The sequence below is a fragment of the Crotalus tigris genome, unplaced genomic scaffold (genome assembly GCF_016545835.1).
Source record: "Crotalus tigris isolate CLP2741 ecotype Arizona unplaced genomic scaffold, ASM1654583v1 scf7180000019971.1508617, whole genome shotgun sequence".
NCBI lineage: Eukaryota > Metazoa > Chordata > Lepidosauria > Squamata > Viperidae > Crotalus > Crotalus tigris.
The window spans coordinates 182,155-205,667 of NW_024097800.1; the positions used below are offsets into that span (position 1 = coordinate 182,155).

General features: G+C 38.5%; 1 protein-coding gene across 4 annotated transcripts in view; it reads left to right on the forward strand.

Annotated features, from left to right (window-relative positions):
- Nucleotides 1-21,572, forward strand: part of KITLG (KIT ligand) — a 64,657-nt gene extending 43,085 nt beyond the window's left edge. For all 4 annotated transcript variants that reach the window (XM_039365205.1, XM_039365208.1, XM_039365207.1 and 1 more), the window contains 8 exons: nt 7,957-8,019; nt 9,746-9,928; nt 10,799-10,958; nt 12,397-12,486; nt 16,944-17,053; nt 17,741-17,817; nt 18,282-18,364; nt 21,200-21,572. In XM_039365205.1, the coding sequence (XP_039221139.1) occupies nt 7,957-8,019; nt 9,746-9,928; nt 10,799-10,958; nt 12,397-12,486; nt 16,944-17,053; nt 17,741-17,817; nt 18,282-18,321 (723 nt within the window). In that variant the 3' untranslated portion in view covers nt 18,322-18,364; nt 21,200-21,572. The remainder of the gene's footprint in view (nt 1-7,956; nt 8,020-9,745; nt 9,929-10,798; nt 10,959-12,396; nt 12,487-16,943; nt 17,054-17,740; nt 17,818-18,281; nt 18,365-21,199) is intronic.
- Nucleotides 21,573-23,513: the final 1,941 nt, after the last annotated feature.

Sequence of the window (23,513 nt, forward strand, 5' to 3'; positions counted from 1 at the left end):
GAGTATTTAAACTCACCGCGCAGTTCTTCTGGGAGCCAAGCCAATAGGCAGGTGCTAACTGAACTCTGCCAGCCTTCCCAATCATCAGCTGGGACACGGAGAGCAATCGGCGGACTTTGATCACCATTTTAACTCCACGTGTTTGCAGAGCAGGGAGGGCAGGACTGCAGTCGAACTGCTCTCCCCCTTCTCAAGGAAATCGGATTCAGCATCTCATTCCTTCCTTCTAGCCAAGTTAGTTTTTTAAAAAGAAAAATAAAAAAATAAAAATTAATTTAAAAAAAATCAATCAATCATTCGGATACCTCCTCAAGGGAGGACAGTCACAGGAACTTGTCAAATTGCTCAATTGTTTTCCTGAACTAATCCTGCACAAGGCCTCTTATTGAGATTTCTCCCAGTGTTTGAGCTGGGATATCTCTTTTTCTGCCAATGGCAGACACAAACGACGCCCAATTACCGCAGGAATCCTCCATCAGCCCTCCTGGGTGCAAGAGGATCTAGCCAGGAGGTGGTGGGCAGAATCCTTTTCTGGCAAAAGGCCATCTAAGGCAGCAGATAAGGAGGCCAAGCATAGACACCAGGCCCTGGAAAAACAGTTTTCTAGGGCTGAAAAGAGGCAAGCCACAGCAGAGGACAGCCTAGTTCCACCTAATTATAAAGAGGAGGAAATATTTGGTCCGAGGAAGCCTGGTCAGGAACCTCTGGAAATGGAGGCTGACACGGTACAGGCAATCAAATCCTCTCTTAGTGAAAGGCCTGAGGGCCAGGGGACGATGACAGGTAACCAAGGAGCATTGTCATTGGAACACTTACAATCTCTGATATCTCAGGCCGTCGCTCAGGCCATGGCCTCTTCAAGACATCATTGTTCCAGGGCCGGGTCCATGACTTCAAGAGGTCGCCCCCTCCTCTCTAAAGAGGAAGCTTCAGTATACCAGGAATCAATCTCTCCTCTATCTTCCAGACACAGGAAGTCTCCTGCTGAGGACTATGAGCAGTTGGATCAGGTATTGTCAGAGGATGATGACATATCCCCAGACCATCCACCGTTCGTGCGTCTATTTAACCCCACCCTATTCAAGTCCCTCCTTCACAAGGCCAGCAGCACAGCCAAGATCGAGAGACCCTCAATCCCTCAAGATCGAGTCAGGTCAACTAGTCAGGTCAAAAACAACGAGGTGTTTTCTCAACCCACCTACACACAATAATTTATTCCCTGCCCCGCCTTTCTTTTTTGATTCAATTCAGAATAATATGGGGGCACCGGGATCTTTTCTTTTGATGGGGGAAACAGACAAGAAGCTGTTCAACATAGACCCTGGCCTAGCGGAGATAATAGAGGTCCCGAAGGTAGATGAGCCTTTAGCCATGCTTTTTTCCCCATCCACGGTAGCCAGAGATGGAGCAGAGGTCCTGAAATCAGAGGATAGGAAAGCAGACCTCACCTTCCTCATGGCACACCTCCAACCAAAGGGTAAAGGTGCCACCAGGAGTCCTAAATTCACTAAAGTGGTGGTTGTTCCCAGCAATGACAAGGGGACACGTGTTCAAGGAGACTGACTGAGTCACCCTGACCACAGACACCAGCCTATTCCGTTGGGGAGCACATCTACAATCCAAGTTGGCACAGGGCCAATGGTCAAAGGGGGATCTGAAACACAACATAAACTGGTTGGCGCTCAGAGCCATACATCTGGCTCTCCATCAATTTCACAGCGCAGTAAAGGATCAACACATTCTAGTGCTCATGGACAACTTGGCAGCCAAAGCCCACATCAACTGACGGGGGCACGTGGTCCAGGGCCCTCATGACCAAGGCCAAATTGCTGGGAACCTGGGCCAAAAACAACCTAGCCTCCCTCAGGGCAGAGCACATATCAGGAGAAGCAAATCAATTGGCGGTTTCTCTGATCAGGGCAACAATAGACCACTCAGAGTGGAGCCTACACCCTGCTCTCTTCAGGGAAGCATCAGCTCAGTTCAGTCACCCAGTACTGGACCTGTCTGCCAGCCCCAAGAATGTTCAGCTCCCAAGATTCTTCTCCTGCTTCCCGTCTCCAGGAGTGGAGAGAGCAGATGCCCTCCAGGGACATTGGCCAGAGGGGTTACTATACACCTTCCCTCTACTTCCTCTGATTCAGGCAATCATCAGGAAGATATTGCAGGAACAAGCAGAGATGATACTTATTGCACCGCACAGGCCAAGATGGCTGTAGTTTGCCGACCTTGTAAGTCTTTCTGCATCCCCCCACACAATCAAATCTCCCTCAGTCAGGGGGCTCTACTTCATTCAGATCCACAGTGGCTCCAATTAACCGCCTGGCACTTGAGTGGAGCCTCCTAAAAAGGAAAACCTTTTCACCGAGAGTCATTAGGACACTCCTGGCCTCAAGAAGGCCCTCAACCAACAGAATTTACAACTCCACATGGAGAAATTATTACAGCTGGTGCACAAGGCAGCAGCTAGATCCTCTTAGTATTTCTATCCCAAGGATCTTAGACTACCTAGCGGAGGGTCTAGACAAGGGCTTGGCACCTAACACAATTCATAGGCAGGTGGCTGCCCTATCCTCTATTCTTACATATGGCAACTCTGAACCACTAGCCAAACACCTGGCAGTGCAGGTTTTCATTAAAGGCGCAACAAACAGCAGACCACCCATGGTCCACAGATATCCCTCCTGGGATCTGTCCAAGGTCCTGCAAGCCATTACCTCACCTCCATTTGAACCTGTCAGGACCTGCACATTACAATTTTTGACCCTTAAAGTCACATTCCTGATTGCAGTCACTTCAGCTAGGCGCATTTCAGAGTTGGCAGCACTATCAGTTAGAGAGGATCTCTGTACCTTCCACACAGACAGGGTGGTTCTACGCTTAGATCCCTCCTTCATTTCCAAGGTTAACTTCCTGTTTCACGGAACACAGGAGGTGGTGCTACCAGATTTTTGTCGTCACCCTTCCCATGAATTGGAGTGCAAGTGGCACACCCTGGATGTTCGCAGGGCCCTTAGGCACCCTTCCGCAAATCGGAGGCCCTGTTCGTTTCCTTCTACTCATGCACAGCTTCCACAATCGGTAGATGGATCAGGAAGTGCATAGCAGTGGCGTACCAGGGACAGTTGCGAATAGTCCCCAGACAAATCACCGCACCCTCTACTTGCAACACTGCCACTTTGGCAGCGTGGGCGACTCAGGCACCGATTGAGGAAATATGTAGGGCGGTGACATGGGCATCACCTTCTCCCTTCATAAGACACTACAAGTTAGATAGGTTTGCATCTGCAGAGGCCTCATTTGGCAGGAAGGTCCTCCAGTGCGTAGTACCAGAAAGTGGGACACAGGCCCAGACTGCTTCCCACCCATAGGGACAGTGAGGCTTTGGTACGTCCCATTGGTGGATTCTCCACTCGTCATGCTGGAGAAGGGGCGTTATCTTACCTGAACACCTTTTCTCAGCATGACGATGGAGAATCCATTCCCACCCTTAGGCCAGTCAGGTCCTATGCAGGGAAGAGGATTGAGCCAACAAATGGAATCTTAGTCAGCAACTTCGTCTCATTTGAGAACTGGGGAATGGAGGTCCCAGGAAGAGGCAGAACAAAATTGGCTGACTTAGTCTACGGGCAGAAGACAAGCATAACCCATTGGTGGATTCTCCATCGTCATGCTGAGAAAAGGCGTTCAGGTAAGACAATGCCTCTTTTCAGAGACAGCACCCTAATTATTGAGCTTTCTCCCAAGGAAAATAAGAATAGTGCATCCCTCACCCATTTAGAGGCAACTCCAAACACACTGTTCAGCCAGGCATATGTAGAACAACACCACATTTTATGGTCAAACAGCACTAAGTAAATTACTACTAATATTTTTCTTTCCTAAAATACACGCTTTTAATATTATTTTTAAGCAATGCTGGTGATGCTTTGCAAAAACTGTCTTTGACAGTTTTCTTGTAAACCACCCTGGATTTCTCTAAAACATTTAATTTCAAATTAGACGTTGATGTAATAAATTAGGCAGAAGAAACAAATGATTAAATACATCTAAATCCCACAGACCTACTGCCTCCTAGGCGCATACTGCAGAGAAAATAAGGCATTGCATTTCTAGCCAGCATAATCACAGGATGATGGGAACTATGGTCCATGACACCCAAAAGACATTAGTTTAGGTAAGTCTGGATTAAATTATAAAAGAGCAGATGAGGGGAAGTAGAAGCAAGAAACACTTTCCACGTCTCCAACAAAATAATGGGGGGGGGAGTTGACCTTTTAATTTCAACTCATGCCAATACCTCTTAACTTCCCATAATCCAAAGAGTTCTATTATTGGCTGGATTTTAGGGAGGGGAGGTGGCAAGAATAGACCACAAAGCCAATCTGCAAGTTTACTCTCTCACCTGCCTGCACACCACCTTCCTGATGCAGCACATGGCTCCAAGCCATCTCCCCAGAAGTCCTTTGCAGATAATTCCATATATTTCTTTTGGGCCTCTCACTTTTCTGAGAATCACAACATGACTAACCCAACCCCCCAAATGGCCTTATCTTCTCGCTGGCTTTCTGCAAACTGCCTGACATCTAGTCTTGTCATCTTGCTTCTCTTTGCTGCCGGTGACTGTGGCTTTCCCACACAGGGCTGGGGAAAGAGAAGTGCTCACAGGCTGTGATGCCAGGTATGTGGGCCATGGAGGTGCTGGTGGCAGGGGTGGCGCTGATCTAAACTTCGTGTCAGTCATCCAGAATATGATCAGTTTTAGATCCTCAGGGTCACCCTGCAGGGAGATTGAAAGAAGGGGCCCAGCCTGCCCGCCCGCCACCTGGCCTGTGGGATGAAAGGCAAGGAGATGGGAGAGCACAGAGGCACAAACCGAGCATCACCCTCTCTGTCATGTGGGCTGGAGAGGGGAATGCAGCATTCACCCTGGATAAAGAGCTGCAGCCTGGAACTGCCGGCCACTGGCAATGTGTGAGGCTCTGTGGCAGCTGGAGAGAAAGGGCAAGAAGGAGGAGAAAGCAGGAAGGGTTTCTCTCTCTCTCTGTGTGTGTGTGTGTGTGTGTGTGTGTGTGTGTGTGTGTGTATGAGAGAGAGAGAGAGAGATCCCCTTTTTGTAAGTTTGCTTACTCTGCAATGCTTCCTGTTCCCCACACTTTCACTTCCCTGCTGTCTCTCTCTCTCTCTCTCTCTCTCTCTCTCTCTCTCTCTCTCTCTCTCTCTCTCTCACACACACACACACACACACACACACACACACACACAAAGAGAGAGAGAGAGAGAGAGACACACACACACAAAGAGAGAGAGAGAGAGAGAGAAACCCTTCCTGCTTTCTCCTCCTTCTCATCCTTTCCAGCTACCACAGAGCCTCACACGTTGCCAACTGCTGGCAGTTCCAGTCTGCAGCTCTGCATCCGGCCCTACCATGTGGCAGAGATGGTGACTAGAAGCCGGCCGATTCTTGGCTTGTGCCACCACATACTCCCATCTCCACACCTTTCTTCCCACAGGCCAGTATGCCCCGAGGTGCTAGGCTTATAGAACTCCATGGCCCTTGTCATTTCTGGAATAGCTCTGGGGGCCAAATCTGGGCCCCTCCTGGGCCGGATCTGGCCCGTGGGCCTTGTTTTTGACATGTTTGACATAAATAAACCAAAATGACCATGTGCATATCACATAATCAGGCACAAATTTAATTCACTACATTACGCCATAATGATTGCTTAGAGTTACTTGATGATCTTTCAGCTCTCTGTGCAATCATCAATAAGATGAGCTTGTTTTATGTCCAAACTGAGAGATGAAGCCTAGTAAATAATAACCTGTGATTTATAGAAGCAATTATATAAGAACACTACAGTTAACAGCACCTGGACTAGATTTGTTGGAAACAAATTTTGCCAGCTTAACCTTATCTCTGACAAAGTTGGAAAATATTGCAGTCATAATGCACCTGGACTTAGGCAAAGTCTTTGACAGAGTGCCTTGTGATATTCCCCTTTATAAAATGGTGAAATATGAGCTACCATACCTCTTGTTAGATGGGCCTATGGTTGGCTAAATGAGCACATCCAGAGAGTGTTCATCACTGGCCCCATTTAATCTTGGAAAGAAGATTGGTGGAGTGCCATAGGCTTCTGTCTTGGTCCTTGTGCTGTTCAACATTTTTATTGGTGACTTGGGTGATTTCCTCACCCATTTATAACATTTGCAGATGACTCATACATTTTTAATGAAAGGGAGAAGATTCAAAAAGTACTGGATAGGCTTGAACAGATGACTGAAATGAATAAGATATGTATAAATTTATGCATCTATATAGGAAGAATGTAAGGCACAAATGGGGAGGGCTTCCTGGCAACAATGCCAAAAGGATTTGGGTTATACTGGATGACGAAAAATTAAACATGAACCAGCAGTATAATAGATTCTAAAAGATAGAATCAAGATAACAGGGAGTAATTATTCCATTTTATGCTGACCTGGTAAGTTCCCACTTGGAATATCGTGTTCATCACACTTTAAAAAAATATAAAAACACATTAGAAAATTTTTAGAGAAGGACTATCAAATTGATGAGGAATATGGAATCAGGTCCTGTGAAGAATGGTTATAGGAGCTGCATATATTTAGATTAAAGAAAATATTACTGAGTCAAATTATGATAGCAACTTTCCAATTAGAATACAAAGGCTTTAAAAAGGAGCCATGGAAAAAAGGAATGGGATAACTTGTTGCAGCAGCTCAGAATGGGCAGTCACTTCTGCCAAGTCACTGCAAGATAACTCCACATGGCCAACTTGCCATGGAGACAACACACTGCAGGTGACCAGAGGGAGAGAGTTGGGTGAGTGAGTGAGCAGGTGGGAAGAGTGCACAGTGGCTTGCCATGCCAAACTCCATGCCTTAGTGGCTGGGGACAGTGGCCGTAGGCAGGGTGGGCAGCAAGGAGGTGGTGGAGGTTGAGGCATCCCATTTTAACACCCCCAACTGTTGCCTCTGCTGCTGCCACTACTGCTGCACCATGCTCTGGACTGAAGAGGCTGAGGACAGAGGCAGCAATGGCAGCAAAGTGGTGGTAGAGGCATCTCATTTTCACATCCCTGTTGCCACCGCTGTCCCCAGCATCTGTGTCCCAGAGATTGGTGCAGCAGCAGCAATGGTGGCAGAGGGTGTGAAAATGGGACATCCCTGGCCACTGCTGCTTCCCTGCCACCCATCCTGTCCACTGCCACCATTCCCGAACTCTTTTGCACAGAGCTTGGCACAGCAGCAAGAGTGTGAAAATAAGAAGCCCTTGGCTGCACTCTGTGCTCTGCCCAATTGCTGGTTTGCTCACCTGACCAGCTCTTGCTCCAGCTGCTTGTGGCAATTTGTCCCCACAGCGAGTTGGACATGTGGAATTGTCCTGCAGCAGTTTGGTGGCAGTGAGTTGGCAGAGGTGAGTTGGTGGCGCCAAGCTAGCCGCAGCAAGTTGTCCTAGAAAAATATGCTGACCCACTACAAATAAAACAGAAAAACAAGCCATTGTGAGACTTAGATCATGTGCTTCATCTCTTTCTCTTTCATAGGCAGAACAAACTTCAGTTTGATATTTCACATACAAGTGACAGCCAGACAAGCCATAAACCAGAAGGAGTCCACCTAGTGCCCTTCATCGTTCACAGGAGTAAAAGATTAAAACAGATATAGTCAAAAATACCTGAAAGGGAGATTTTCAACAAGGAACTGAAAAAATGTTTGAAAATAAATCTGAAATGAATCAATTGGCTGGTACATAATTTATAAAAAAGATCAGGATTTAAAAATTTGCATTGCATGGTCATGCAAGTGGCATGTCAGGTTCCCACAGGCATGATTGGACTTTATACGCTTAGCTACATTGTCTTCTCTATTTCAATTTTTTTTCCTTAAAGAGTTAAATAATTTTTTGTGTTCTTTGGTTGTCTGTAGGTTGGAAATCTTCCAGATGATTATATGATAGCTCTTAGATATGTCCAGAAGACAGACACATTGGTATGTAAAGCTATTTGAATTATTTCAAAACATAAACATATGCAGCATCAATTATTTTTGCTTTTCAATTTTTGGAAATGCAAACAGATTGTGAACTTTTTAATGCAGAGATTTTTCAAAAGGTTTTTCTTATAAAATTATATTCTGGCCAGAGAGCATTACATTCCTGTTGGTAAATTAAACTTTTCCACTGAAATTCTATTAAAATTTAACATGCTGCATTTAAATGGTTTTCCCCCCCATATATTTTATTTACTTGAAATAAATGTGTACAAAGGAGCAATATAATTTTAATTATTTGTATATACATATTAATTAGGTGAGTGAATGACTCAGCCTATCTAAATCTTCAGTTATATAAAATGATTCATTTTCCCATGGTAGATGAAACAGGAAATCTTTGATTTTATGCAATAGGAATATTGTAAGATTTTTATGCCTGCATTTTTTTTGTCTCCTCTAACATTCCAAACATTGAGGTGTGGTTATTGACATACTCACAGTATTAATCAGAAATTCAATTTTGTTCATCTAATTAAATTGTAAAGTACGTAATATTATAAATGGTTTCCTACCAAGCCTCTAATTTTTCCTGGCCAAAAAAAACAGATATAACTGCAATGTTCTAAGGTTGTTTCTTTGCTGCCAATTAAAAGCCTAATTAAATCTACTTGCTGACAGAGAGAATAATAACTTTGTGCGTGTGAGAGAGAAAGATAGTCATCTTCTTTTTAGTGAATAGTCAGAAACATTTTGTGAATATGTCCGGGGTTATTTGCCACAGGGGCAGTATTCTATGGCCTTAGAAGCACCTCCAGTTCCAACTTGGAATTATTTTTAAAAAAATAGATATGCTACACCAGGTAGAATCGTTCTGGCACAGTAGTTAGAATGCAGTATTGCAGGCCAACTCTGCCGACTGCCAGCAGTTCGATTCTGATCAACTCAAGGTTGACTCAGCCTCCCATCCTTCTGAGGTTGGTAAAATGAGGACCATAATTGTTGGGAGCAATATGCTGACTCTAGTAAACTGCTTAGAGAGGGCTGTGAAGCACTGTGAAGCGGTATAATAAATCTTAAGTGCTTTTGCTATTGCTACAACATTTCATTGAACAATTAGGTAGGAAAGCCATATAGGGTAGAGATCTCAGTAGATACTCAATAATATCTTTTAATACTAATAATACTAATACTAATAACTTTTAGATCTAATAGCACTTTTAAACTGAGTTTGATGTTCATAATTGAAAATGAACTTTTGTCCTGCTGCAGTATTAATGGGCTTTGGTACTATTAGGATTCACACAGTGGTGTAAATCAAAATTAGACAAATCTCATTATGACTTAATGTAATATATGAACACACTTTGTGTTAGCAAAATATGTTCACTGTTGAGATGAACCAAGTCTATATATTAATGAAGCAACATTGTTAATGCATAGTATTTTTGACATTTGAATTGTATTCCTGACATGCAACATGAAATGCAACTGCTGACAGTCACAGATTCATGCACATTAATGGTTGAATAGTAGTTTAACAAAGCACAAAATAATGCTGCCCAAGGCAGATTGGGTTGAGGTAGTTTATAAATGCTGGGTAGATAGAAAATAACTAAATAAACAAACAAATGTAACAATGTATTGAACTACTTTTACAATTGTACATTATTAAAGCATGCACAGAATATAATATCTTTTTTTTCTTTGTTATAATCTCTGACAGCCTTACCATTGTTGGTTGCATTTGATGGTCCCTGAATTGTTAAACAGTCTAAATAATCTTCTCAATAAATTTAAAGAATTTCCAGATATGTCAAATGTCTTGAGTAATTATTCAATTATCAATAAACTAAGGAGGATCATCATCGATGTGATGGCATGCTTACCTTCTACCACATATAATAAGGTAATAATCTAAAATTGAACTTTCCTCTATATTACTAAGTATCCTGTGACATTAATGTATAAAGAATGGATGACTGTAACATAATGTTTTTGCAGAAGTTACCTTGCTAGTATAATAAGCCAAACATTCTTTATGACTTTATATACGTAATTCCTTCAGTTATTTATATATTTAATTATATATAATTTCTTCAATTTTTATATATATTTATGTATCATATTTATACCCTCCCTTGTGTTTGTATGATTGTTGTGGAACATAAAAATAATATATAAATAATTCTTGCACACAGTTTAATTTCTTCTAGCCCTGTATTTTAATAAATATGTCTGTTTAACATGTACACATTATTTTATATATACATTTGATGCATTGAATCTCTGTCAAATTCAGCAGGACTTATTTCAAATGTAATCTCTGAGTAACAAGCATAGCATGCACTGCTAATAAGTCTGTGGAAACAACAGTATTGCTTTTCATAGTAATAGGTGAAACAGAAATTTGAGAATAAGCATTCTCCAAGATACATACCAACCCCTCACCCCCATTATATATCTCTGGTTTAAAACATAAAAAATGATATTGTAACGTAAAGAAACTATAATGTATAAAGCCAGCTTTAAACTTAGCTGCTTCAATTTGCAAAGTAAACCAATTCCTGGTTTAGTATTTTAATTGTGTATTTAATATTTATCCAAAAAAGCTTTTCAGTTGAATATGAATTTGCATATACAGTTTTCACCTGTGTTTTTGCCACTTGTAAATAATGTATTCACCTAGGAAGAAATTCCTGCCCTAAAACCTTCCCTGCATAGTGATAGACTAGGTGGCCTTATTTTCTTAAAAATGGGATTCTGTCCTCTTTCTCAGAATTATAGCCAACATGACCATCTATATGAAGAAGATAAATTTGTTCCGGAAGAGTTCTTTAAGCACTTTTACAGCACTATTGAGGCCTACAAAAACTTTTCCAAAAGACCAGAACAAAGTGACTGCATTCTTCCCTCAACAACAGAAGCCTCTCCAAATGGTAAATGCTCCTTTATATATAAAAATATCCACAAATGTCATGAATCACCTTTAATGGATTGGTGCCAATTCAATATGAGCTTGTATTATACAGGTTAAATGTAACACAATTATATGCTGTTTGGAATAGAGCCATCTAGAAATATCAGTAATAAATAGCGTTTTGAGTTTGCTGAACTGTACCCTGGTTTACCATGGTCCTAAAGACACTGAGCACGTCATTTGGAAAGCTGACAGCCTGGGTTTGAGATCTGAGTGCTGCACAACTGGGTTAGCTCCTGTTACTTGACCCAGCCCCTCCCACCTAGAAGTTCAAAAGCATGTGAATGCAAATAGATAAATAGATACCACTTCAGTGGGAAGGTAACATGTTCCGTGCACCTCAGCATATAATCATGCTAGCCACGTGATTATGAAATGTCTTTGGACAACACTGACTCCTTCACTGCCCCCTAGAGTCGGACATGACTGGACAGGGGAAACCTTTACCTTTACCTTTTAAACAGCATAGAGATATGTACTTCAGACTTCCTGCATCAATATAAGGAGATTGGAGAGAGAATCTAAAGCATGTGGGCACACATATAGAAAAGCATAGCCAATGTGGCCATCTCTATCCCTTACCTATTCCAAGAATAAGGGATAGAGACCCTCTTCCCCGCTATTCATTTTCAGTCCTCAATACATTACCCTCTTGATGATAGCCAGCAGCTCTGCTTTTGACCAATGCAAATAATTAGACTAGGATCAAAGTGGGGAGAAGGGATTAAAATCTTTCTACACCATTTACCCCATTATTCTCTAGAACCTTAATCCACATTCAAAACTCATGACTGCTGCTTAATTTTTAAAACAAAATAAACAGTGCAATAAATTTATTTACCTCTTTACGTCAGTTTTATCCCAGTCTTCAATTGAGAAGGTTCCTGAAGGATTTGCATGCAGATTTTGAAAGAGCAGCCTTTCCCTCAGGTTTTTTATCAAAAGGACAGGTGGCTAGCACAAAAATAATGGTGACACAATGCTAGCCTTTTCAGTCTCTGATATCTAAAATATTCCTCAACGCACCTCCATAACAACATATTTTAGGCACATAAAGCAAGCATTCAGGATTTTATAGAATGGTATATTTTTAGAACACAGAATATAGGAAATTTAACTGCTCTGTTTCTATTATAGCTATTTACTTCTGATCACATAAACCTTTTTTCTGAATTGTCTAAATGGTATAAAGCAGTAAAAAAAAAAAAAAAAGTAGTGTCCCTCCCTCCACTCACCCAAATAGGCCCAGCTTTATTGCAGTGGGAAACTCACATATGGTTCATGGATCAGGCCGGAAAAGAATCCTGCCAGGATCCCAGGCTTTCATTCTGCATTACGCAACTTCATATCTGCTTAAAATATAAAAAAAAAAACCTGACATATTCTTTCTGTCTCAGATTCAAGCACCAGTGTCACAGAGCCATTTTTATTACATCCTGTTGCAGCCAGTTCCCTTAGGAATGATAGCAGTGGCAATAACAGCAACAGTAAGTATAAACAATTGTTATTCAATATTGTCATATTAATTGGGGAGGTGGGGAAGAAAAGCAGCCATATTGTGCAAACTAGTTCTGCATTATCGGGATGCATTGGTTAAATAAACTTCTTTGCCACCAGAGAAAAGAAGCATGTGGCAAACATGTCTAATAGCACTCAACATTAATATCCTTTCTCAGCATGAAGCGTAGAGTTTGGAGAAGAAGCACATGGATTTGCTTTGGTTGGAGTTAATTTTTGGTAATTAAAATTGTAGGACTTTTATAGAAAATGGAAAATTGAAACAATATACATGAATTTCTTTTAATTATTTCATAACATAACCCTGAATGTCATTTAATGGCCCCAAGTAACCAGGAGAGGGTTGCTTCTCCTCCTCAATCACTTTCTCCTCCTCCTCCCCCACACTTCTGCTTCAGCCTGGGAAGCATTAAATTATTAAAGCTTGATGAAGCTGTGATAGAAATAAAAACATGGTTTTTTCTAGAGTCTAAGAACAAATGTAGTGCTCAATCCCATTTTTTTAAATTAAGGAGGCTTACTAGTTGGGAAGGTGAAGAAGCTTCTTTATGATTTTAACATTTACTGGATTATATAAATCACAAGATGAAATGGACAAGGAATCCGTTTCTTGCATTGCCATATTATGAGCCCCTAATCTGCCATTTCAGTTTACAGTCTGGGATAAAGTATAGGGTCAGGTATACAAATGATTTTTTTCTAAATATTTCAGAACTAAGAAATGAGACAGGAATATCACTAGATTCAAAGAAAACAATAAAGTGAATATATAGAGAATTTTGACAAAGACCTAGTTAACAACCTACAAAATGAAACTTTAATTCTAACAGACAGCCATGAGAAAGTTAGTAGATCCAGATATCCTACTCCAAAGAGATTTTTAAAAATGTGTTATGATACTAACTGCTAAAAATCACCTTCTAAAGAAGAAAATTAGAGAATAAACAAGACAATTAGAGGATAAACAAGAAATTAGGATAGCCAAAGAAATGGCATGCTTATATTCCTGATCACTGAAGGAAAGCATTGTAAAATGAACGAACTAGAATTTTTAAAAATATAGAAGAGCCTTTCAGTTCTCCCAGAGTACCTGGTTTTGTTTGATGGGGAATAACAAATGTTATAGAGAAATCAAAATTCTGCAAGGAAAGTATTTTGCCAATTTTTCAAATCTTATGACAGTATTAATAAGAATGTAGTTGGGATGAACAAGTAAAATGTTAAGACTTTTGCAAACCTACTACCTGTCTGATGGAATCAAAGCAATAATAAAATTAAGTGATAACCATCTAACGGATTCATACCTAGTCAAACAGCATAAGAATATTTAGTTATTTTCCATAATGGTAAGAATGCAGCAGTTAATACTGCACAAAGGAAAGTATTAATTAAGGCAATTACAGTTACCAAATCTGGGCTAGACCCCCTCCACAAACCATATCATAGCAGAATGAATTTTATGCTTCCCTTTCGTGCTATCTAGCAGTTAATCTAGATTTTCACAGCCAAGACCTGGCACACATAATAAAAATAGACATGATGGATATGGTTATAGGCCTAAATGGTTCGAATTTGATCTTCATATAAGAAAGGGAGCAATTGGAACAACTGTCTGCAATTCTGGAAAGCCTTTGCTGATCATTGTTGACAATGCTGGATTGATTGATCATATCTAAATTGATATAAGGCTATGTTCTCTAGACCTACTATGATCAAATATTTAAGATTTTCACCTTTTATCTTCTACAGTTGGCTTATTGGGTATAAAATAATCATCTATGAATTATGCAGGCCTAAAATATCTGTTCTGCTTGATTAAAATTTCCTGTTGGAGATAGCATGCCTGAAGGGTCTAAGCAAAGTTCAAACAATGTTGCATAAATCTGCATAAAAGCAAGATTTAGAAATTTAGATAAGTTTATAAACTATGAATTGCCAAAGTGTATTTATAGTGAAGCTAAATATTTGGCTTAAACAGGAATATGCAGAATTTTTCAGTTGAAGTAAAATGGGCAATAAAATCTTATAAGTGGCAGGTATTTTGAATGAAAACGTGTATAACATGAATTGAAAGGGGCAGTATCCTTTTAGCATTTTTAGTGGCTGCTTATCTAATTTAATCCTGGCTGGAATTTGATTTCAGTGAGATTGAAATGTTAAGTGTTCATCTGTGGATAACTAATCAGAGCTAGAATGCACAACACAAATTTAGTCTGTCCATCATTAAAAAAAGCTAAATTAAAAAGTTAGCAGAATTGATATAATCCTTGTAGGTATATAGCAGTATGAAAGGGACAATGCATTCTGAAGCTAATTAGTGAAAGTACCAGTTGTATAAACTAACATCTTCACAAAGGCATTTATAAACATGGCTATTGCAGTAGGGCATATCATTGGTGCTTATAGAAAGATATGGTGCTGAACTGTGCACTGAACCATTCATACAGGAGAGTGCAGAGGGTGGATTTGGTCCATACTTCTCCAGCTTTGAAAAACAACAGTGGAGTAGACAGATTGTATGCTAGGTGTGTGATCTTTGTTTTTTTAAGAGCCCCAAAATTGGTCCTATAATACAGAACACATGAAAAATAAAGACTTGCAACAAAATGTACTAAAACAAACCTAAATCCAAGTCCTGTCCATATGAATGATGTAGCCCTATTTATTTTGCCTTTTTGTCCTATGTACTGTATCCCTTGGCACTCTTCTTCCAAAAATGTCAAGAGATCTTCTACTAGTACGTATACATATTAATTTTTGGTGATTAAATAGTATCTTTTGTATGCAGTATTGAGACACCATATACAGCAAGGGCTAATGTGTAAACAAAGTGAATTATTCGAACTAATTATAGACCGTACGTCAGAATGCATATATGTGTGTATATGTGTTTATGTGTGCGGAGAGAGAATATTATTAAAGAATTATGTCTTTAGAAAACACATGCTCATTCAACAAAAACTAAGAGTATGCATATCCCATCTACTCTAGTTACTTCTGTGTTAGGATCAAATATTAACTAGATGTTAATACCTGCTAGATTTAGAGTTCTTGTCCAAGAATATGAATAAGAGGAATAGTCAGAGAATCTCTAAACTGATGACAAAGAATCCAAATGCATTCCAAACATGTAATGAACACAGGTATAATGGACTGCAGGAAATCACAACATACTTACTAGTTTCTTACTGAGAAGGACAAATAAAGATAGCCAGTGATTATTTTTCTTCTTTCCCAGATATTTCTAGTGGTAAAGAGGATGAAACTCAATTTACAATCCTGTTCTATCAGGATTAACTTTAAAGTTTCTTGCTAAATGAACTGTAGAAACCTAAAGCCATCAGGTGCTCTTTGCAAACATAGTAGATAATTAGGTAGAAATCACTCAACAATACTGTCTCTATATCTCAGCTCATGGCTATCCATCATATCTGTCTTTAATTCTTTCTCAGCAGATCTTATTTTGCTATGGAATACACATACATGCTTATGATGGCTGTCCTACATATGAACAACACAAAAATATGGGAAGCCACTATACATAGATATAGGAGCTGAGTCACACCAAGATTCCAAATTAAAAAGACTGCCAGAGGCAAAACAAGAAACATATTCATTGCTGTCTTATGGTCACTGCTGTACAAATCTGTGCTGATCATGATTAGGGCAATGGATTTCAGATAGGCAGCAGGCTGCTGCTTCTTTTAGCCATTGTTGTAGACCACTGTATTGGTCTACAGAAATGGTTTAGCAGCTAATAATTTTAAGGTGTGTGGATTTCAACATTCAGCATGTTGAAATCAGCATGCTGGCTGGTGAATTCTGGAAATTGATGTCCACATGTCTTGAGGTTGCTAAGGTTGAGAAACACTGTTGTAGGCTAAGACTTAGTATAGCTTGCTTGTTAAATGTTCAGATGAGCAAAAGTATCCCAATTATTGTTTTAGTGGCCAATGGGACTGCTTTTGCTAATAGTACTCTGTTCCTCAAGAATGGGTGAAATCCTTGGCATTTTTCAGTTCATGCTGCTGTGCCTCTTGAGAATTCATATCTAAGAGCTTCTAAGCATGTTTTTTCTGATAAATTATGTGGTCTGTTTTAAATGGGGAGGGGAAACCTTTAGCTGAAAATCCAGCAAGAGAAAATGAGAAGATAACTTGGTAAGAGTTTCTTTGCAGATGGTTACATGAGATTATAAAGTTGCCAGAATGTTTGCCTTTCCCAAGTGAAGTGCAAATAAAGCTGTGATTTTCAGGCAGCCAAATACTTCCTAATAAAACCACAAACTACTTTAAAGGTATCATTTACAATGTAAGGACTAGAAAAGTGTTACTAAATATATGACTCACAAACTTAACATTGTTACCCTGGAGATTTTGTTTTGTTTTAACCTGTCTTCATTAATCCAAAATGTTTTTAATTCCAGAAGCAGAATTGGATTTCCTCAGTAAGCCTAGCAATCAAGTATTGAGCATAGCACTTTCATCATTGATGGCTTTTGTCTTTGGCTTTGTTTTGGGAGCCATATGTTGGAAGGTGAGAAATATCAAATATGTGATTGGTTAAATAGGATACAAATTGGAGTATCATATATGCCCTTGAGGAAGTACCTTGGTTTCCTGTTAATCAAACATATCAATAAACCAGGATATCAGACAGGATTTGTGGAAAGGATTTTTTTTTTTAACTTTCTATGTTTCTGAAAAGCTTTGTCATTTTATTTCCTTTCCCTTCCTGTCAACATCCTGTCTAGAGGCAGATGACTTATTGGCAGAAGACAGTTCTCCAGTGTGGAATTAGATTCCCCAGTGAAGAGGAATAAGTATTGATGTAGAATTGAATGCCAGTTTGGGATTGGCAAGAGCAGTGTGATTTCATAGACTTGCAATGATAAATATTTTTAAAATGCTGTAAAATTCACAAAGCTTTGATGATTGCCAAGCCTGGTTGATGTAGTGAGTATTATCCAGTGGAAGACTACTGGAACAAACTTTTAGCTAATCCATACAATTAAAACTATAAATGTTCTATAACATTTATGGTACTAATTGCATGGATTAGCTAAGGGTAATAGTACTATTCCCAGGGTCAAACTGTTGTGATTTGAGATGAGTGACAACAGAAACATGCTTTTAGTATTTCATTGTTTTAAAAAATGCAAAAAAATGATTATATTGCATTTTTCTACATTACCATAAGGCATGTTTTGTTATTTTTCTATAGAAAAGGACCTGCAGGCATATACTACAAATTCATCAGACTACACAATCTAACATCAACCAAGACGATAATGAGATAAGGTATTTTAATTTAATTTTGAGTTCATTGTCTGCTAGGATACTATTTCTTCAATTTAAATATATGTTTGGAAATTTTGGTCCTGAAAGATTCTAGGTAAGATATGTACCTCCTGACCTGTGTTAGGCTTTTGTAAAGTTGCAATTCTATACAGGTTTACTAGAGAATGGCTACACAATGGGGCATTCCTAGTAAGCAGACTTTATAAAATAGCAAACCAGAGAGTTTAGAAGTCTGTGTTGTTCACAGTTCTGTTCTCTTTAAGTCTAATTGATGCATTTTCCCCTGCACTTTATATTCTTATATTCTAAAACATTATTTCCATATAAATATATTTTAAAATATGTAATTGTGGAATGAACTTAACAAATAAGGGCTGTTCTCCATCTGAAATAATTTTTTATAATTTCAAAAATAGATTTGTCACAAAAGACTGAAAAAGCACTGTTTTTTATTTCTTTTTCAGTATGTTGCAGCACAAAGACAAATCACTTCTACAAGTGTAGCTGTTTCTTTTTTATATATACACTGTTACTGCTTCACGTCTAGGCAAGTATTGAAACAGAACATTTGAGTTTATATCACTTAGGGGTTTCAAGTGACTAGTTGTCTGAACTTTGTGGTAATTCTTTCAGGGCTTTCTCATATAAACCTATATACCATCAGAACATTGACATGCTTCCTCATGGACAATAAACCCATACTCTATAAAAACAATCTCCCTTCTTGCTTTCTTTTAAAGAAGCATTTAAAATGATGGCTTATCACATAAATATCTGAGCCATTTGCACTGGGACACAGGGACAGGCTCTGCTTCTTGAAGACTGGAATTTCATCTTGTGCTGGCAGGTTTCCCCATCATTGGCCTCTGCGTAGCTCAGCTATGATGCAAAAGGAATTCCTGTCGCTTTCTGAGCAACTTTGGCTTATTTTCAGACCTGCCCATGGGGTATCAAAGTAAATTCTCAAATGCTTATACAGATAGCCTTGGACTTATAGTCAATTGTTCAGTGACTGTTTGGAGTTACAGTGGGGTTTTAAAAAATGGACTTACCACCTGTGCCATAATTACATGATGAAAATTCCAGTGCTTGACAGCCCATACTTACATCAGGAGCAATTCAACTGCCCCCATAGGTGTATTTCCCTTCCCCCCATCATTGTCCTTTTGGCTGGCTTGCATTCTGCTTTGCAAGACAGCAAGCAGCATTAGAATGACATGTCTCTGAGGCTACTTGCCATACCTCGGGAAGTCGGAGCCAGTCTGCTCTAGCAAGCATTAGAAAGCCCAGTTGTCTTTGCTCCCCAGCCTCAAGTGCTCCCCACCATAACCCAGCAAGCACCAGGAAATATTCATTTGCCAAATTGCCTTCTCTTCCAGTTTCCTGCTTCGATCTTTCACCTTTTGCTGCTTTGTTTTTGGATCCAGCCTCTCAAGGGAACATTGCCTACTTTTCTACATTTTTTCTCTTCATTCCAAAGACAGTGCTTCTTTGTAAAGCTGCACTGTCTTCGTAAAGCTGCACTCTCTTTCCAAAGGCATTCCAAAGACAGCACAGCTTTGCAAAGACAACATATCCTTCAGAAAGCTGCCTGTCTTTCTCAAGGTGTTCCAAAGATAGCTCAGCTTTATGAAAATATGCTGCCTTCAGAAGAAGGACAAAGTAGGACAGTAAGAAAGGTTCACTGGAGAAACTGGGTCCAAAACAGAGACAGCAAAAGGTGAAAGATCCATGCAGGGAACTGGGAGAGAAGGCAACTGGATGAATAAATGCTTGCTGGAGTGAACTGGGAGTCAATGAATGCTGCTGATGCTTCCTGGTCAGACTGGGGAATATGTGGGGATGGGGAGAGAAGGTAGCTGGGTGAATGAATGGCAGCTGGGGTGGGCTGAGGTGGTGGAGGTTTCTTTGGTTGTGGCAAGCAGCCCTAGAGCCACTTAGTTGTTGGGGTTGCTTGTTGCTATACAAGGCAGGATGTAGGGTGGCCAAAAGGATATAGATGAGGGAGCGATGGACACATAGGGGTAATTAGAGGCAGACCCTTGACTTACTGAGACTTCGGGCTGGTATGGACCAAGCCCAGTTAATGACCCAGAATTCTTGGTTAACAACCGCACTGGGGAGCCCTGGGATTACCATTACAAATAGTTGCAATTACATGACATCTTGCTTTACAACTGCATCAACTTACAATACTAATTCCAGTTGTAATTGTGGTCATAAGTTGAGGACTAAACATGGCATGTAAGGAAGAGCAAGCTACTATTTGGATCAATTTACTATTGATACAGAAATATACTATGATCATTTTATCTCTGACATTTGAACTGAACCACTAAGTTTTAATATAGGTTCAGCTGATGCTTCAGAAAGGTTTAAACAAATTGTCTAAACATACAGATAGAAGACTACAGCCATGTTTTGATTGATTAAATGCATATATTATGCACATGTGTTCATATATCTGCATCCATATACAGAACCCACAATCAGTACTATCACCATATTTCTATTTTCAATTCTACTCTGCCTGATTCACAAACACCAATTTTCTATAAATTTCACTCTTATTTCTTCTGTCTCCTGTTCTTTATCTCTTCTTTCTCTCACAACATATCATGTGATTTTCTTCCCTAAGGTAGCAACACTTCATCACTATATTATTTACCATACATTCCATAGAAATTGCTAAGATGTTCAAATGATAGAAACTATAATTGATATGTTGCCAATAGTTGTACCAGGTGGGGAAAATATGAAAGATCTGCCCTGGCCACCAGAGTTTTCACTGGGAGGCCTGTATCGTGCATGTAGGGGAAATCTTTCTCCTATAAAATTCTAGGTCTATAGACTGTGCTCTGTTAGGCAGGAGTATCCACAAGGTATGGTCAAAAAAATCAAGTTGGGGGCCACAAAAATATAATCAGAATTTTTTGTGTGTTACACATAAAATGTGCATAAAGAACCAAAAAAGTTTTGATCACATTATTGTGGTCATCATCTTTTTTTAAATCATACCCTGTGATTAAAAAAATCACAACCTACCCTTAGGAGTAATGCTTAGCTCGCACTCTGAAGATGCTGTCTTTAGCCAAGCCTTTGAAATGTCTTCATTCATTCATTCATTTGCCTTACTTTTATATTTTGCTTTATATGTTTTAAAATACATTGGTATTGCTTTTAAGTATAAAACAAATGAAAAGGGTGGCTGTGGATTGAATAAAGGATTCCTTCATTATTGCAATTCCTTCATTATCAAGGCAGCCTATGCAATTTCTATGTGAAAGTATTTTCTACTAATATGAAAAGTTGAACATCTGTCACTAAAATAGCTTTTGAGATATTGAGACTTTAAGCTTTTTCCTCCCTTCCCTTTCTCCAGGCAGCTAACAGTTCTAAGTTTGCTTCATAAATGAAGCAGCTTTAAGCATATTTGTATTGCTTTTGGAGTGACAGACTGAGTCTGCATCTGTTGCTGTTGCCCATGACTCCATATTCACACTGTAGAGCTGTGGATAAAAACTGTGCTCCTGTGAAACCAACATGGAATTCAACATCACCAGAGAAAAGAGCCTACAGCAAAAAGGATTACCACTTTTAATGCTGATCAAAGTGTATCTTTGCACCTTGGATCTGCAGTGGATTTTAGCAAATGCAGTAAGAAGATTTTTGTGATCCAAGATATAAGGAAGTTTGTATTGGATACCCAAATGGAGACTATGAATAGAAGAAATATACCGAAATGGACAAAAAAAGGAAACTTCAGAAATGTATATGTCTTGCAAATAAGTTTATGCAATGGACTAATGTGCTAGTTTTCTTTCATCAGTGGAACTGGGTTAATAGTGAGAGAAAGTTTCATTTAATATCAGATACAGTAATTTCAAAAGATATAAGTGGAGTTTCATTTTGTGTCAAAAATTTTATACAGTTTGACAATGTTGTTAATGTCTGTTCAGTAAAAGTGATCTAAATGCAATTATTCTAGATTGGCCCATTGAAGGTTGTAAGGAAGATTACCAGTTATGTTCCAGTACAAGAAGGGGGGGAACAGTATTATACATTGTTATCTGGGATAGAGAACTATCACGAAACTGAATCAAAGTACATAAACTATTCTTGATACTAACAGAAATTAGGTCCTCTCAGAGATAACAAGTTTACTTTAACTTTTTATATATGTCCTTGAATGTTTTGAAATGAATTTTAAAAGCAGCACCCATTATATCATTTTGAATTCTCTATCAATTATTTTTCCTTCAGTTCAAGTGGAATGAATTATTTGTCTAAATATTTCTCAGCCTTTTGATAATTATAACAAAACTGTGGACAATAATTTCCAAGTTAAAAATTACCAGTCACAAATTTTAATGGAACACTAAAAATATTGAAACCTGTATATAATGTTAAGTTATTTTATTTCCTGAAAATGGATTTGAAGAATTTTATTTTCTATGAAATAGTTGGATTGCTCTACATTCCAAACTACTAATCCAATAATAGGTTTAAACTATTGTAAGTTTAATTAAACTATTGTTAAATTTTCCTTTATGGTGCATTGATAAAAAAATCTGTACTTAATAAATGCTTTATTTAAACTTCCACATTTTCACAGATTTATTTATTTTCATATTTGTCACAGTCTCTTAGAAAGTTATGTAACACATTTAAGACTGAGTAACATAAACCTGGATTTCTAATTTTGGCTAATCTTGAAACAAATGCATTTGGCCTATATCAATATGCTCTACTAGGGAGATAGGACAAATGATTTGTAAACTAAGGCAAAGAACTGTTCTATTTATTAAACAGCATTCTGATTGTACCAGAGTGTTTAATATTGAATCTAAAGGAATAATTCTGCATATAAACAATACTATAACATAGTCCAATCAAAATTTTTAAAGATTCAGATATATTTTTCCATAAGCCATTAACATAATATTATTGTATTAGAAATAGTCTTGGAAATTGAGTGGCATAGAAATACATTTAATTAATAAATAAATGGAGACATTCTCTGCCAGTACTGTGGCAGGATTGATGCTTGGTTAGCCAAGGACTTCCATTAACTTTTTGGTATTATTGACCAAACAAGGCCATCTGCAAAAATTCTTTCATTGCTATATTACTAGGAACAAATATTTTCTCTTCAGAATTTTTTTTAAAATTCACAATATGGAGATATGTGAAAATATATTATTTTTTTAAATGGCTATTTCAGATCACTCCTTCTTATGAATTTCATATACTGTAGAGTGCATATGATGTTGTTAATATTTTATGTGGAATGCAAAAGAAGTAATGAGGAATAGCTTAGCGATACCTATTTCAATTTGTTTGTTTTAACCCAACATTAATACAAATGTATCAAACTTGTCTATTATTTTCTCAGTATCATGAAACTCTTCAGATAATACTTTATATAATCATTAAATAAAAATACTTTTCATTCTTTTACATATTTGAAACTATAATTTTTGCAGTTATGTAATAATTTCTCCACATTCTTTGTAATTTTTATTCAATTTCATATTGAATTTATATATATATATATTTACAAGGTGGAGAAATCGTATGCATGCACATAAGCAAATACATATACATCTATATATATATACACATACATATACATACACACACACACATATATATATATATACACACACACATATTCTCATCACAGGAGAATGATC